General features: G+C 43.9%; 3 protein-coding genes across 3 annotated transcripts; 1 reads left to right on the forward strand and 2 right to left on the reverse strand.

The window, feature by feature from the left end:
• Positions 1-6106: 6106 nt before the first annotated feature.
• Positions 6107-8507, forward strand: LOC133931144 (uncharacterized). The gene is made up of 3 exons (XM_062377949.1): positions 6107-6642; positions 7932-8009; positions 8261-8507. The coding sequence occupies exons 1-3, from the start codon at positions 6316-6318 to the stop codon at positions 8333-8335; spliced, it is 480 nt and encodes a 159-aa protein (XP_062233933.1). The 5' UTR covers positions 6107-6315; the 3' UTR covers positions 8336-8507.
• Positions 8508-11479: 2972 nt separating this feature from the next.
• LOC133931085 (chaperonin CPN60-2, mitochondrial-like) lies at positions 11480-12079 on the reverse strand. Its single transcript, XM_062377911.1, has one exon. It carries the CDS (start codon positions 12077-12079, stop codon positions 11480-11482), a length of 600 nt encoding a protein of 199 aa, XP_062233895.1.
• A 1109-nt stretch (positions 12080-13188) lies between these two features.
• On the reverse strand, positions 13189-14263 carry LOC133931208 (basic blue protein-like). Its single transcript, XM_062378046.1, has 2 exons — positions 13896-14263; positions 13189-13673 (listed from the first exon to the last, which is right to left on the reverse strand). The coding sequence occupies exons 1-2, from the start codon at positions 14080-14082 to the stop codon at positions 13315-13317; spliced, it is 546 nt and encodes a 181-aa protein (XP_062234030.1). The 5' UTR covers positions 14083-14263; the 3' UTR covers positions 13189-13314.
• Positions 14264-14447: the final 184 nt, after the last annotated feature.

A 14447-nucleotide genomic window follows, 5' to 3' on the forward strand; every position in this document is an offset into this window, starting at 1 on the left:
AGGTGACGACATTTGCATCTAACTTATCTGAAAACGACGTTAATTTGAATCTGGAATGTTCACTTATGGATATGATTAAGGATCAGAACAAGCATTAGTTTACGTTTCAGAACAGAACAGATAGAGTAAAGGTTGGTCAGGACAAAGTACAATTCGCGTTCTGGGGTAGCTAAAAATATCTAGTACCAGAGAGCACAAAGAGGCCAAAAATTCAGACATCACATTGCAAAAAGAAATGGCATAGAACAGAACAACTTTTTCGTGAATAATACAAGTTCTAAACACAAGGCTTTTGACTTGGTGCCTTTGATGACTCAGCATTCCATATAAATCTATCCCAATGACTTTCATTGGCGTTATGCTATGATCTGAATACTGAAGACTGGAGAGAGCGACGCTGCGTGTACCAAAGGAACTAACTTTTGTCCAATGACCTGCAAAATGAACAATGGATTAGAGACATTTCTAATGACCTGACAGCTCCTTTAATCACAGATTGCGTTTGTCTTTGGTCCCTTGTTCAAGAGGCCGGTTTTGATGCGGCAAACACTGATCGGGACGAAATTATCTGGACGCCCTGTGCCTCGGGTGTATATTCAGCCAAGTCGGCATATCAAATGCAATTTGAAGGTGGCCTGCTCTCTTCTTTTCCATTGACGGTATGGCACATCTGGGCCCCATCAAGATGTAAGTTCTTCCTTTGGCTGCTCCTTCAAAATCGGATATGGACTGCTGATCGCCTACTGCAAAAGGAATGGTCGAATACATATTTCTGTCTTTTATGCCGCAGAAACTTATAAACAACCCATCATTTGTTTGTGGCATGTCCCGTGACTTATGCTTTATGGAATACAATCATCTGTTGGGTCCGTTGTGGCAACCTCGCACCAGACTCTTGGCAGCCAACTGACTATGTGGCACATTGGTTTCACAACCTTGCTGGCTCCTCAATTTCTCCAGCAGCTAGTGCCATACGATCGTTAGCCATCGCTGTCATTTGGAGCGTCTATAAGGAACGAAACGACAGAGTGTTCAAGAGTCAAGAAAAACCAGCTGATTGGCTCATCTCTGAGACCATCCCCAAAGAAGTCCCTTTGCTGATGAGAATCTCTTCGTGAAAGGATTTTCGTTTTTTCTCAACGCTCCAACGATTTTCTTTTACGGTTCCGTCACGAAGGGATTCCTAAAGTCATTCCCTTCATGACATAATTATCTCTTCTTTCCATTCACAAATTCTTTCGAAGGAAAGCTGTTGGAGATGAGGAAAAATAAAGAGAACGAGAACAGGGAAGGGAATCAGGAAGGAAACAAAATAAATAGAATATGGTTGAGGATGGTCTAAGATTCAAAAAAAAGTGCGTACATGGAGCGTTGCAGGAGCAAAACACCTTGCAAGCTTAGTTGTCCCTACTTTATTTGCACATAGCCTTGTTCCTTTTAATCGTTGCTCTGTAAGTCAGTATATCGGTTCTTAAACCAGCTTTAGTTTTCTATTGACCAGTTCCAGCTTGCGTCACTGGCGCATGTTTTGTAACTCTCCTCTTCTTATTAATTCATAAGTTGGACTAGTTCTAGGTCTTTCGGGAAAAAAAATATTTGCATTGATTGGATAAAGATCGCCAATGTGATCCGCTTGGTTGGGTCAATGTTTGCTAATGATGAGATCGGAATTGAGGCGTTGGATGTGCCTTTTTCTAAGATGGAGATCCTTGGAGCTATTAGAAGGGTGCCTCTCAACAAGCCCCAGGACCAAATGGGTTCATGGTGGAGTTCTACCGAGCTGCCTAGCCGATGATCGAGAACGACGTGTCGCTGGCCATTCGTGCCTTCACCATGGGCGACCGAAGGGGCCTGGACCATCTTAACAACACCTTCATCTCTTTAGTGCCGAAGAGGGTTGGAGCGTCGTTGCCTTCAGATTTTTGCCCAATTAGCCTCATCCACATCATTTGCAAGATAATCACAAAGGCATTGACTCTTCAGCTAGCTCCGTGGCTAAGCTCTCTCATCACGAACTGTCAAAGTACTTTCATCTCCGGGATCCACGACAACTTTAAGTTGGTGCACTCCATTGTGCGGTTCCTTAAGAAAATCAAGAGGCCTAAGATCTTGTTCGAGCTAGACATTTCTAAAGCATTCGATTTTGTGATTTGGGGTTTCCTCATGGAGGTTCTTCGTTCATGGGGTTTCAGCTTTCGGTGGTGTAGTTGGATTGAGGCGATTATGGGATCATCCTCAACTCGGATTCTTCTCAATGGCACCCTCGGGGCAACTATCGGTCATGCTCGTGGGCTGCTGTAGGGTGATTCGCTCTCTCCTTTTCTTTTTTAACTAATGATGGACACTCTATCCCGTATCTTTACAAGGGCTAGAGAGGCGGGTATCATTGACTCTACGGGACATAACTCAATTTGGCACAGTGCATCCCTTTACGCGGACGGTGTTGTTCTGTTCATGTCGCCTTCCTCGCTGGATATCCAAGTTCACTTCAACATCATCAAGTTCTTCAAGGCAACAAGTGGGCTCAGAACAAATTTGGATAAATGTGTGGTCATTCCTGTAAACTGTGTCAACGATGACGTATCTACAACCGGTGACAACCTCCCTTGTGGCTTGTCGGCCTTCCCAATTCAGTATCTGGGAATCTCTCTTACAGTTTGACGCCTATGCAAGAACCATTTGCAACCTATGGTAGACAAGGTAGCCATTAGACTCCCTGTCTGGTAGGCCAAATTGATCTCAAAACCAGGACAAGCAACTCTTGTGAAATCGGTGTTATCCTCGACTCCCATACATATGCTACTCTGCATATCAGTACCGTCGTGGGTGATCAAGGAAATTGACAAGATTAGAAAAGCATTCCTTTGGGCTGGAGAAAAATATTCATCCGGAGGCCGCGGCTCTTTCACGTGGTCTACTGTATGTCATCCGTTGGAATTTGGTGGACTTGGCATTCCTGATCTCCGGTTGGCAAGCCTAGCTCTACGCCTGAGATGGATTTGGTGGCAGCAATGTAACTCATCCAAGCCGTGGGTTGCACTACCATTGCACCATGAGCGTTGTTCTATGCATCCACCAGGTTTGAGGTTGGAAACGATAAAGCTACATTGTTCTAGACTGATGCTTAGCTTCACGGCTGTTCTATTTGGTTCTTGGCTCCAGATCTCTTCAGATATGTTCCTCTGAAAGTCTCCAGAGCCAAACAGTCGCTGACGCTCTATTACACCGACGATGGATCAGGGATATTGTTGAGCCATTATCGATGCCTGCCTTAACCCGATACTTGCATCATTGGGCCCAGCTTGATTCCATCATCCTGAGCAACGAGGAGGACCGTGTGCTTTGGAAGTGGTCTCCGTCCAACCAATACTCTATGAGCTCGGCTTACCACCTCATGTTCAATGGTTGCATCCGTTTTGGGGGTGCTAAGATGTTATGGAGGTTTTGGGCACCTGCGAAGGTCAAATTTTTTGGTTGGCTACTTCTTCACGGTAGGCTTTGGACAACGGAACGGAGGCGACAACATGGTCTCCAAACCGACGATGCCTATGCACATTGTTCCCAACTGGTTGAGACCACTGACCACCTGCTGTTACACTGCTACTTTGCTAGGGAGACTTTGTGGCGTGTGTTGCGAGTGCATGCTTCTTATGTAGATATTTCAGTCCTTGACTAGTGGACACAAACTCGGAGGTGGGTGGCCAAAGAGTTTTGAAAAGGACTGGACTCTCTAACCCTCTTGATCAGCCAGAGGATTTGGCTCTCTCGTAACAATGTGATCTTCAACAACCATCGCGTCTCCTTAGACTCCTTAGTTACGATGATCTGGGAGGACATTAATCGATGGTGCGGCGCTGATGCTAAGCACCTCTCCATGCTCAAAGACCGGTTGCACATGTTCGGCTCTGTAATATGATCATCAGGTTACCGTTTCTTTAGTTTTTGTTGCTTATACCTTGTAATCTCCTATTCGTTTCCCCCCACTTCAGACTACGACCTTCTAAATGTTACTTTGTAATCTTGGATTCTACCTTTTAATACAAAGATACGTAACTCTTCTGCATATTTAAAAAAAAAAATCATGTTATAGTTGTAAGATAATCGGTCGAGAGAGGCAAAGTAGTCTCCAACCCCTGCATGCTTTGCTTACCGTCAGCTTCTGGACGGTTATCAGACAACAACTCACGTTTGAAGTTGCATTGTTCATGGTACCAACATATATTTCTATTTCACACCAACGAATTACGACTTATGAGTTGTAGAACTCTGGATTAGTAGTACCATCAGTACCGGTACTACAAGACAAAGTGGCAAAGGCAATGAATCTTGGAAAGAAAGGAAATGGAGCAGATCCAAATAAAAGCTAATAATAGAAAAGGACGCCCTACCTAGATAACAGTTCACTTGTAACATCGGCCTGATAGAGACAAAGCTTGCTCGCCTTCTCAAACATGCATGCAAGGAGCAGGCACAGATTGAACGGCAAGAGCGAAATTATTACTGAACATTTACATGGTGAACTAGCAAGCAGGTGCAATGTAACATTAATTCAGACCAGAAAATAAACACAAGTAAAGAACTGTTGAAGATATTTTTTCTCTCATCTCAGTTGCCTGTCTGTAACTTTTTTCACACTGATCACAGATGCAATATAGTACGCACTTACAGCTAAGTACGTATAGGTAGGTTAAGTTCGATCAAGGCGTTTCTTAATCTGCGTAAGAGTATGTTCCTGAGCAACATATGTGTCATAAGTATTAGAGTCCACAGCAACTCAGCAATCGCTAATGCTCTGCTCCAAACGTCCAAAGGATAAATAAAAAATTGGACGCTGGATGTTGAATGCAACATACAAAAATAACTGTGGTAATAAATTTATATAATGTCTGAAATATTATATTTGAATATATGAAATATTGGGATGCGAAGATATAATAATTAACTCAATTGAATAATTTTTTTCTAGATCTGTGTGCTATTTTGGTGCATTTTTGATATTGCAAATGTTGATTTCAAATATTACAGACATCAATTAAACGTCCGATCTATCGGACATCTGAACGCTAGGATCTCCCTTCGACAATTGGTCGGTTGCCCTGTATGTTCTAGGGTAAGGGTTGGTTGTTGTCCTTCAATTTTCTTGGCCTGACGATTTGCCAACTGCCAGCACAGGAACAATGGATCGATCAATTGCGCAACGCATCAGCAGCTGGAGACGACAAAAGCTTCAACGTCCGATAAGCCGATAAGCTCAGCCTCGACGTGACCGGTTGTTTCTTTCCGCCCACAATTCTAATCTCACATGTTGCATGTATGCCTTTTTTTGGCAAAAAATGTGCCATATATGAATGCCACTCGTATCTGCGTCCCAGCCCTAGAGAGCTAGATTCGAGATAGCTCGTCATCCTTCCGTTTTGTCGCCGTCGCAGATCGCAATCTCCGGTTGTGGCGACCGCATCGTCGTCAGATCTGCAGTCACAAGCAAGCATTTCATCCACCAGCGCCGGCTCGATCGATCAGCACGTTTAATTTGGAAGAATCTGCATGATGAACACACAAGCCATCAGCCAATCTAGCTAGACAATCATGCCCTACATACAGGAGTATTTAGGTGGATCACTCGTCATAGACTCCAGAGGGAGCAATAATTAAGTAAATTAAGCACTCTAAATATCTCACAAAGTTCTCTTCATCCAGTTTGAATAACAGTCTAGATTCTGCTTGAAATGGATCCCGCAACTATGGTAATTATAACTTTAAGTTTGGATGCAGAGTCTAGATTGTTATCCAAACTGGACTTCTTTGTTTTTGTCTTAACGTCTTTGTTGTATTTTATTTTTTATTATGTGTATCTTAAATATGCAGAGCCCAAGAGAGATTGTTGTTCGGTTATGTAATCGTTATGAGAAACTGAGATAGAGTTAATAAAGCTTTCTATTTTCAATATATATACATAGACCTTTATTGGTTTAGTCAACTGCCTCCAACATGTACATATGCAACCGCATATGTAACCAGATGAAATTAAAATTAGCCTATGGGCTGGGGAGCTAAGCATGCCACATGCTGCATCCTGCAGGTATATATATATATAATCCTACAGGGCCATGAAATATCTCACCGGCTGCAAAGTATAGTAGCTAGCTCAGTGGTGCTCTGAACGGCACCCAAGTATCCAAGCAACAGCAGCAACTAAAAGTAGAGAGCACTAGGTAGCTACCTGATCGATACACATCGTGGTGGTAGTGGTGCTACTCCTACTAGTGTGGTTGGTCTCTTCTTGTCTCCTTATCCAGTACCATCTGGTGATCGATCATGGCGGCCAACTACCACCACTACCAGATGGCGGTGCAGTCGGCGGCGGCGGCGTGGAGGGAGCCGGACAGCCCGCAGCTGAGCTTCGTGAGCGGCTGCAGCTCCCTCTTCTCCATCTCCACCCTGCAGGACAACGATGACGTTGGCGCCGTCGTCATCGCTGGCCACGAGCTGATGCCCTCCACGCCCGTCTCGCTCGCCGGGTTCGCCGGCGACGAGATCGACATGGAGGTGCAGCAGATCAGCGGCGGAAGCGGCGACGACCGGAGGACCATCAGGATGATGAGGAACCGGGAGTCCGCGCTCCGATCCAGGGCGAGGAAGAGGGTCAGTATACTTCTATCTATACGTACATCTCATACTAGCTACCGAATCGTACGCTAATTACGTATATAAGTATACAAAGTGTACTGCACCATGTACTCGTTGAATGCGTATAAATGTATTTGCAGTTGCATTTTCTTGAAAAAAAAAGGGAGTTCTTAGCAATTATACACTGCTGTACGTGTTTCTATGTCTAAATCAAATTATGTCTGAAAGTTTAAATCCATCATTAAGTTTTCTAAACTGGGGTACCGGTAAAATTTACGAACGAAATTAAGTACTCTTGTAATGTCAATAATGCATCAGTGATAGATACAGGGGACTCCCTGTCATGCTCTGAATTTTGTCATTGCAAACCCTTGTGTTTTCAGAACTTTGTTCAAAATTCAAAGCATTTGGTCACTATCATGAAACGAAATTATATAGCCGTATAGCTCTGGCCTTTGAGAGCAGATAGCTTTTGTGTATCTCGCAAGACTATTACAAGTACGTGGCAGTGAGACTCTGGAGTAGTGACTGAGTTTGGTCAGTGTGTAAAAGGTGTCTAGCTAAAAACAAAATGGAATGTGGTATCTCTTGCATCGTGCATTGAGTTCCCGCCAAAAAATTCTTAAGTCGACATGGACTAAACATGTATATCTCTTCTCTGAGTGGTCCTCGGTCTATTCTACTTAACGCACGATATTGTTTCTAGAGCAAGTTGGACGATCGATGCTCTATCATTCCAGTAGAAAAATCACAAAAGCTAAACAGTGACTTCAGTTGTACCTACTGGTCCTACTCCAAGTCTAAGCACAACGAAGGGCTCACACAACGACACGAATACAATTCTAGAAAATATAAGCCCAAGTTGCTAGAAGAAAAATAAGTGTCCAACTAATGGCACGCATTTGACGGCGAGTCCAGAGTCTAATTGGCAGCTTCAATTCAGATTACATCAAACTAACCACTGCAATTGATTACGTCTTCCTCGTAGGCTGGCGGTATGTCTATATAAGAGTATATAGAATCCAGTCTTATGGTGATGCTCATGTCGTGCTAAGAAATAAGCATAAAAAAGCATCTATTATTTGATGAGAACAGAAGGTCGGTGAATGAAAGCTAGCATCTCAACCTATCATCTGAAAATGACTGCAGTACGAATTTCTGACATACTCTTAACTGAAATAGCACACTTTTTTAAGGGAAAAACAGTGCACAGCTACTACACCTGGAAAAAAGCCTGCATGTTTGGATTATGCAAGTTAATAGCTCAATTTTTACTGATTTTTAAGTGATTTGTTTGTGTGCAGGCATACGTGGAAAATCTAGAAAAGGAAGTTCGCCGGCTGGTGGATGAGAACTTGAAGCTCAAGAAGCAATGCAAAGAGGTACTGAAATTAAACTGCACGCCTTTGCCTCTCTAGTTACTTCGCTGATGCAAGTCACAATTGATCTTATTTACTTCGTATCGTCTCTTAGCTTAATATTTACTCTACTTCTTATACATTCCATGGACTCTGAACATTTTAAGCTTACTAATTCTAGCAGAAGCGAAATCCAATCCTGAATCCTGTCAAATGCCAACAATTTAACCTTAAGTTTACTAATGTGAGCATTTCTTTTCTTTTTTCATGGAAAGCTGAAACTGGAAGTGGCTGCGCTGGTCCTCCCTACCAAGAGCTCACTTCGAAGAACCTCGTCGACTCAATTCTGAAGGGGGGAAAACGAAGACATAGTCGACAGTGTAAAACTCAAGAGAACGATTGGACGTGTGTACATTGGCGGTGTGAGTGTGTGTATGTGTGCAGGGGAGATAGATGAGGCGATGTTTATTGTGCAATGATCTGTACTCTTGATGTTAGATCTCTACAAAGAACTGAAACAAATATTGTGTCCCCTGTTGGGAACTGAAACAAATCTGTACTCTCTCTCTCTCACACACACACACACACAAAAACACAAAATCGATTCATTTCAGATCTCTGAATGTTGTAGTAAGCAAGCGATATATGCAATTTTTATTCAATTCAGCTATCGAGCTATGTGGATTGACGAATGTGTCACTGAAAGATGTTTTCAGTTCAAAATCGGTATGAAGCACAGACGTACATGATCATGATATTAAGCACATTCGTACAGCTTGAGTCCATAATTCGCATAAACATATGGCAGTATCGAGCTAGCCGTGTGTCACAAACTCATCAAATTTCGGAGCATGTGTCACAAAAAGTTCACCTGAATCTGAAAACGGTATATGATATGGTTGGATTTATTGAATCGGTAGGGATAATTGGTGGAGCGTAATCGTCCTCTCAAAAGGTTCTAAGTAGCTAATTTACATGGGTTACACTTATTAATTCATTGTTGTTTATAATGGGTGACACACCCTCCTTTATATAGGAGAGAGCCAGTCATAACAATTTAAACTAATAAATCTTATCTCTAAGACTAACTAACATATCTTATCTCTAACTCGGTGCTACAGTAGCAGTATGTTACTGTACCAACCAAACTAACAAAATCTATCTCTATCTAATTTAATTCTCCTCCTGTCGTAGATACTCTCCATAACGTTGCATACCCTGATTTACAGCTCGTCCTCGAGATGCTAGGTGGAGGCCAAGGCTGAAGACTGTGTTGAATCCGAATGGACGCGAAGTTGGTAAGCCAGCATGGGAGTGTCACAACTAGGATGATGGTGCTGTTGGCTGCAGTTGTCATCAGGAAAAAAACACTAGTGCAGTGCGGACCACTTTCACGGGATCGATGATGACAACCTTAATATACTCCCCTCTTGTTGTCATAGGCCAAACTAAGATCATGTTGTTCAATTAGCTTCCCAATGATGATGACCCCATCAACACAAGTATTTGTAGCTATGGTCATCAAGGGAGCCTTCAAGGCATTATTAAAAGTACATCTAACTCTTATATGTGATTTTAGTAATTAATGATATTATTTATGGACTAACAATTATGTTAAAATTTGTTAGTAGGTTATTACATAGGTGATGCAGAGAGAAGAGATATGCATCAAGATGAATTACTATTAGTTTATTCCATAGGAGATGTATAAATGAAGAAGCATGGATTCATTGAGAGTTACCATGAGTTCAAAGAATTGCATCAAAGTCATTAAAATCTTAGTGATGCTCATAAGAAGAAAAAAAAATTGAAGCATGAAGGCTAAGTTACTTGTGGAGATCAAGTAACTAAAGGTATGTTATTGTCAATCAGATTTTATAGACTAACTTATATGCTTTATGCTTGAAAGTGAGTTGTGGTTAGGATCCATAAGAAGATATAAGTTGAATTGAAATCATATATGCCAAGAGTTATTGAAGATTTGATTCCATATATGATAAATTGAATTTATTGAAGATGTCAGATATAAAATAGTTTTAAGAAGAGATGGAGTGAAGATTATATAAAAGTTGGCAATCCTTAAAGTTTGAAAGAAAGAAGCGGTACTCGAAGGTATTCAAAAGCTCAAATGTGATTCTAACGAGTTTTATCTTTGAATTTGAGTATAGGTATGTCGCACTATTAAGAGGGATGCAACGTAGAGCTAATTATCGTGTCTCAGTGCTCAAGAGTTTCTAATCAAACCCAAAGTGAGAGTTTGCTTTAGGAGCCCAGTGTGGAAAATGTGGAAGTGCCTGAATTGGGTTTCAGAGAATTCCTAGTTTGATCATATGGGTTTAATGTCATGAATTCAGTTGAGATGTGTAGTACTCTTAATAAGCTTTTCATAGAGTTCGAAATCGAACTTCGGGATCAAAAGTTATGGTATTTTCTCTTCAGTGACCTAGGTTGTTTTGTTAAACTGCGGAGACTTCTCATTTTTTTGCGGAGAGTCTGAATTTTTGCGGAGGGTCTGCAAATTCTAGGTCGAACGGTTAGTTTAAAAAAAAACAGCGGCTTCTTGTGTTAAAGTCTAAAGGGTCCGCAATTTTTTGTGGAGACTCCATATTTTTGTGGAGAGTCCGTATTTTCACAGATGTAACAGCTAGTTTTTAGAGGTTGGGTATTTATACCCCCACCCTCATCCTTTGTTGCTACTGCTGGGGACACGAAAGAAAATCATTCTAGAGCTAAAAGAATTCTTTCTCACTCCAATTTAGTGAGTGATTTAAGAAGAAAAGTGAGTTGGGGTTGAAAGATAGGAAGATTGAGAGCAAGTGAGTATAACTCCCATCTTGAGCACTCGAGTTCATCGGCAAGAAGTTCGTGGAGTGTTTGTTACTCTTGGGGATTCAATTCCCTAGGCGGCTAGGCATCGTCAGAGAGCACACAAGGTTGTGGTGTGCCGTAGGAAATTTTTGAAGGCTTCAATTTCTCCTCTGTAAGGGAATAAATCAAGAGTGGAAGCTAAGCTCAAGTTTGACCAAGATTGGAGAGTAAAAGGGTTGAGAGAGACCCGGCTAAAGTGTGATCGAATCTCTCAACGAAGACGTAGGAACCTCTAGAGGAGGTGTCCGAACTTTAGGAAATAAATGCGTGTCTCCTCTCTTATTTATTTGTTTTTGAGTTCTTGCTCCATATTTGTGCATATTGCTCCATTTACTTTCTTGTGAACCTTGGGTTGCAGATGCTTGGTGAAATAGGTTAGAATGCATCCACTTATGCTGGGTAATTCGTGGATTTCATCCACGTTGTATTGCATAGGTATCTCTTGAGTTTTTTCTGAAATCTTCGGAGTATCCGTAGATCTTTGCAGAGTGTCAACACTTTTGCGAAGACTCTGGAAAAATCTGCAGACTGTCCACATATTGCTAATCCGCTGCATTTAGTTTGTAATTTTTTAGGATACGCCTATTCACCCTCCCCCCCCCCCTCTAGAAGACATCGTTATCCTTTTAATTCTTGATAATTTGAACTCCAATCCTTTCATCCTCCTTTGTTGTGCTAATCTGGTCGAGCTCCTTAGTGGCACATAGAAGGGCAACTCCACCATCTGGCACAATACCCTCCTCCACAGCAGTCCTTGCAACATTTAGAGCAACTATTACCCTATCGTTTTTCTCGCCAACTTCAGCTTCACTAGCTCCACTATGGTTGTTCTCGCAGATGCAGATATCCATGTGCAAGAGCTGGATTTGATGCTCCTCCTTGTCATGGATGTCAACCGTCTCTATCTCACTTCTCACGGCCACCGACGCTTCTGCCACCATAGAATGCCGCAGCACCACATCAGTCTTCAGTGGTGGTGGCGCGGAGCCTCTAGCATCGCCCATGCTAGAGCCACCGGCCTCGCGCGTGAGCTTCTCGACAACCAGGGTGAGGGATGATAATTGGGTCCGAAGGCAGGAGGTCTCAACATTGCGGTAGTTGACGACGAGCAGAACCCGATCAAGCTTGGTCGCGATGCCAGCCATGGCCATAGCATCATCCATGACTGATACAACCCATATGGGCATGAGCAGGGCAACTCCTAGCAGCGTGCAGCATAGGCGCATGCACTGAGTTGCCTGGGTGCAACGTGGTTGGCTGAGCACGTGACGGCCTGAAGCGATCGACAGTGAGGACGTGTGGTGACTGGTGTGAAGGAAGAAGGCCAGTGGTGAAGAGAGCACCAATGGCCTAGAGGGAATTCACGACGGTGGCAGCCGGGGCAGGCTGAGCTAGTGGAGACTCGATAGACCATAGAGATGAAGACGGCGGCACCGGGCGTAGGAGCTGCAGATCCACACGGAGTTGGGGTGCACCAGGAAGCCGTGCAGTGCATGGGTGGAAGGGCTCAGCTCAGAAGGCGCGCGTGAGCGGAAGGGCTTTGATACCAAAGATGATATGATTGGATTGATTGGATCGGTATGAATAACCGACGGAGCGTACTTAGCCTCTCAAAGAGGCTCTGAGCAACTAATTTAAACTAACAAATCTTATATATGAGTAGGCCTAACAATCTAAACTAATAAATCTTATCTCAAACTAATCTAATATGCTCTCTAATCTTATCTCTAACTTAATGCTACAGTAGCACGTTGCTAAAGTACCAACCAAACTAACAAACTATATCTAATTTGATTCTTCTCCTAAATACTCTACATAACAGTACGTCCATCCACTAATTCATGTGCTCCAGAAAATACATCCAAGCTGACTCTTACAATCATGTACTACAAGAGAACACAAGTGCCACAAAGTTACAAGCAGGTAGTAGTTCTTTGGAGCACGAAAATTCTTGGTGTTGCAAATACACAATAACATGCGCGCACCTACACACGCTTAAGGAAATTGTTCACATCCCCTGATTTGTACATCCATTGGAAACATAATTCTCACATCCACTAATTTGTACATCCATTGGCATGTGGTACAATTCACGCATGTCCTAGCTTCCTCCTTGATCGTGCTTAGGAGGAGAGTGTTGAAAGCTCTTTATGCTGAAAAATTCGTGCATTCCGCTCTTTCTAAATTTCTCGAACCACAAGTAGGATTAGCGTTCTGATTGCTTGTTTCGGAACTCATGTCGTTGTTCGTCGGTCATTACTATTACTCTGAGCTTGGCATAGCGCTCTGCCGTTCCTAGTGCTCTGGGAAATATGAAAGAATGAAATCGGCACTAGTTCAAATGGGTCGCGCAACCCTTGAAGGATCAGGCTGATGCCAATCTAAAACGTGGTTGGAATATTGAAAACACATTTTGAGTTTGATCCAAAAATCAATAGCTGTCAGTAGCAGGACCTAACAATCATCTGGCCCAGTTCATGAATACGAGGACACCGAGAGGCAACCCCCAGGCCATCCAACCCCGGCAACCTCCGGCCGGCGGCGCCGCACTGCTGTTCGGCGTCAGCGGCACATTGGGCGGCAGGCCAACGCCTCCTCCGGCGCCGGTTGATACATTGACGGCAACCTTCATGCCTCCGAGGCAGTGGCCGGGGAAATCGCAGATGAACCAGTACTCCCTGGCCTCGGCGAGCACCACCCTGTCGTAGCCGCTGGTGTACTTGACGCGCACGCCGTTGCCGCCGCCGCCGGTGTCGCAGGACCGGTAGGTGCTCTCGGTCACCTCGTACGCGTTGTGCTGGGTGTTCACGTACTGGAACACTGCAGGAAACCAAAACTGTGCAGAATTAAGGTTGCAATTCACGTGCCTCGATCGGTTAAAACTTGGAACGATAAAATTGGACAAAAAACATTTCCAAACCTCACAATTGGGTAAAAGTTGTGATCACATTCACAAGCATGTATATACACAAAGATGATTAATTGTCACAAGCGTCCATGTGAGTAAGCGCGCGTGCATCACATAGGAGAAGGATGGCAGACCTAGGACATCGCCGACGGCGAAGGTGTGCTCCTGCGCCCAGGTGGCGTAGTTGATGCCGGAGTCCCAGCCGAAGGCGACGTCGCCGACCACGTGCTCGGCCGCCCCGGCGCGAGGCACCGGACACAGAAGCATCAGGGAGGCGAAGGCCACCAGCAGCAGGGAGGAGGGGCCGTGAGACGCCGCCATCGGGGCCGGGGCCAATTAACTCGCGCAGATCAAGACTCTTGGGGTTGGTTTGAGATCGATGCTCTTGTTGCTACTTGGATGCTTCAGCTCGACGAAGAGGCAGAGCCAACGCCGATGCCGACGGAGACTTCAATGTGCTGGAGAAGCTGAGGTGCAGTCCTCAGCGAGGCAATGATGGATGGCATCCATGCCAGTTCTTTGACTTGACGTGCCGAACATGACAGGGGGAGAAGAGGTCAGCGAGCTCATAGTTGCAAGACACTTGGATCAACACTACAAAAAACTAACCCGCAGGCCTAGGACTAAACGGACGCAGCCCAATTAGATGCCATCGCCAGGCCGGAGAACGGCCGCAGCCAACAAAT

Source organism: Phragmites australis, chromosome 10 (assembly GCF_958298935.1).
Source record: "Phragmites australis chromosome 10, lpPhrAust1.1, whole genome shotgun sequence".
NCBI classification, from domain to species: Eukaryota; Viridiplantae; Streptophyta; class Magnoliopsida; order Poales; family Poaceae; genus Phragmites; species Phragmites australis.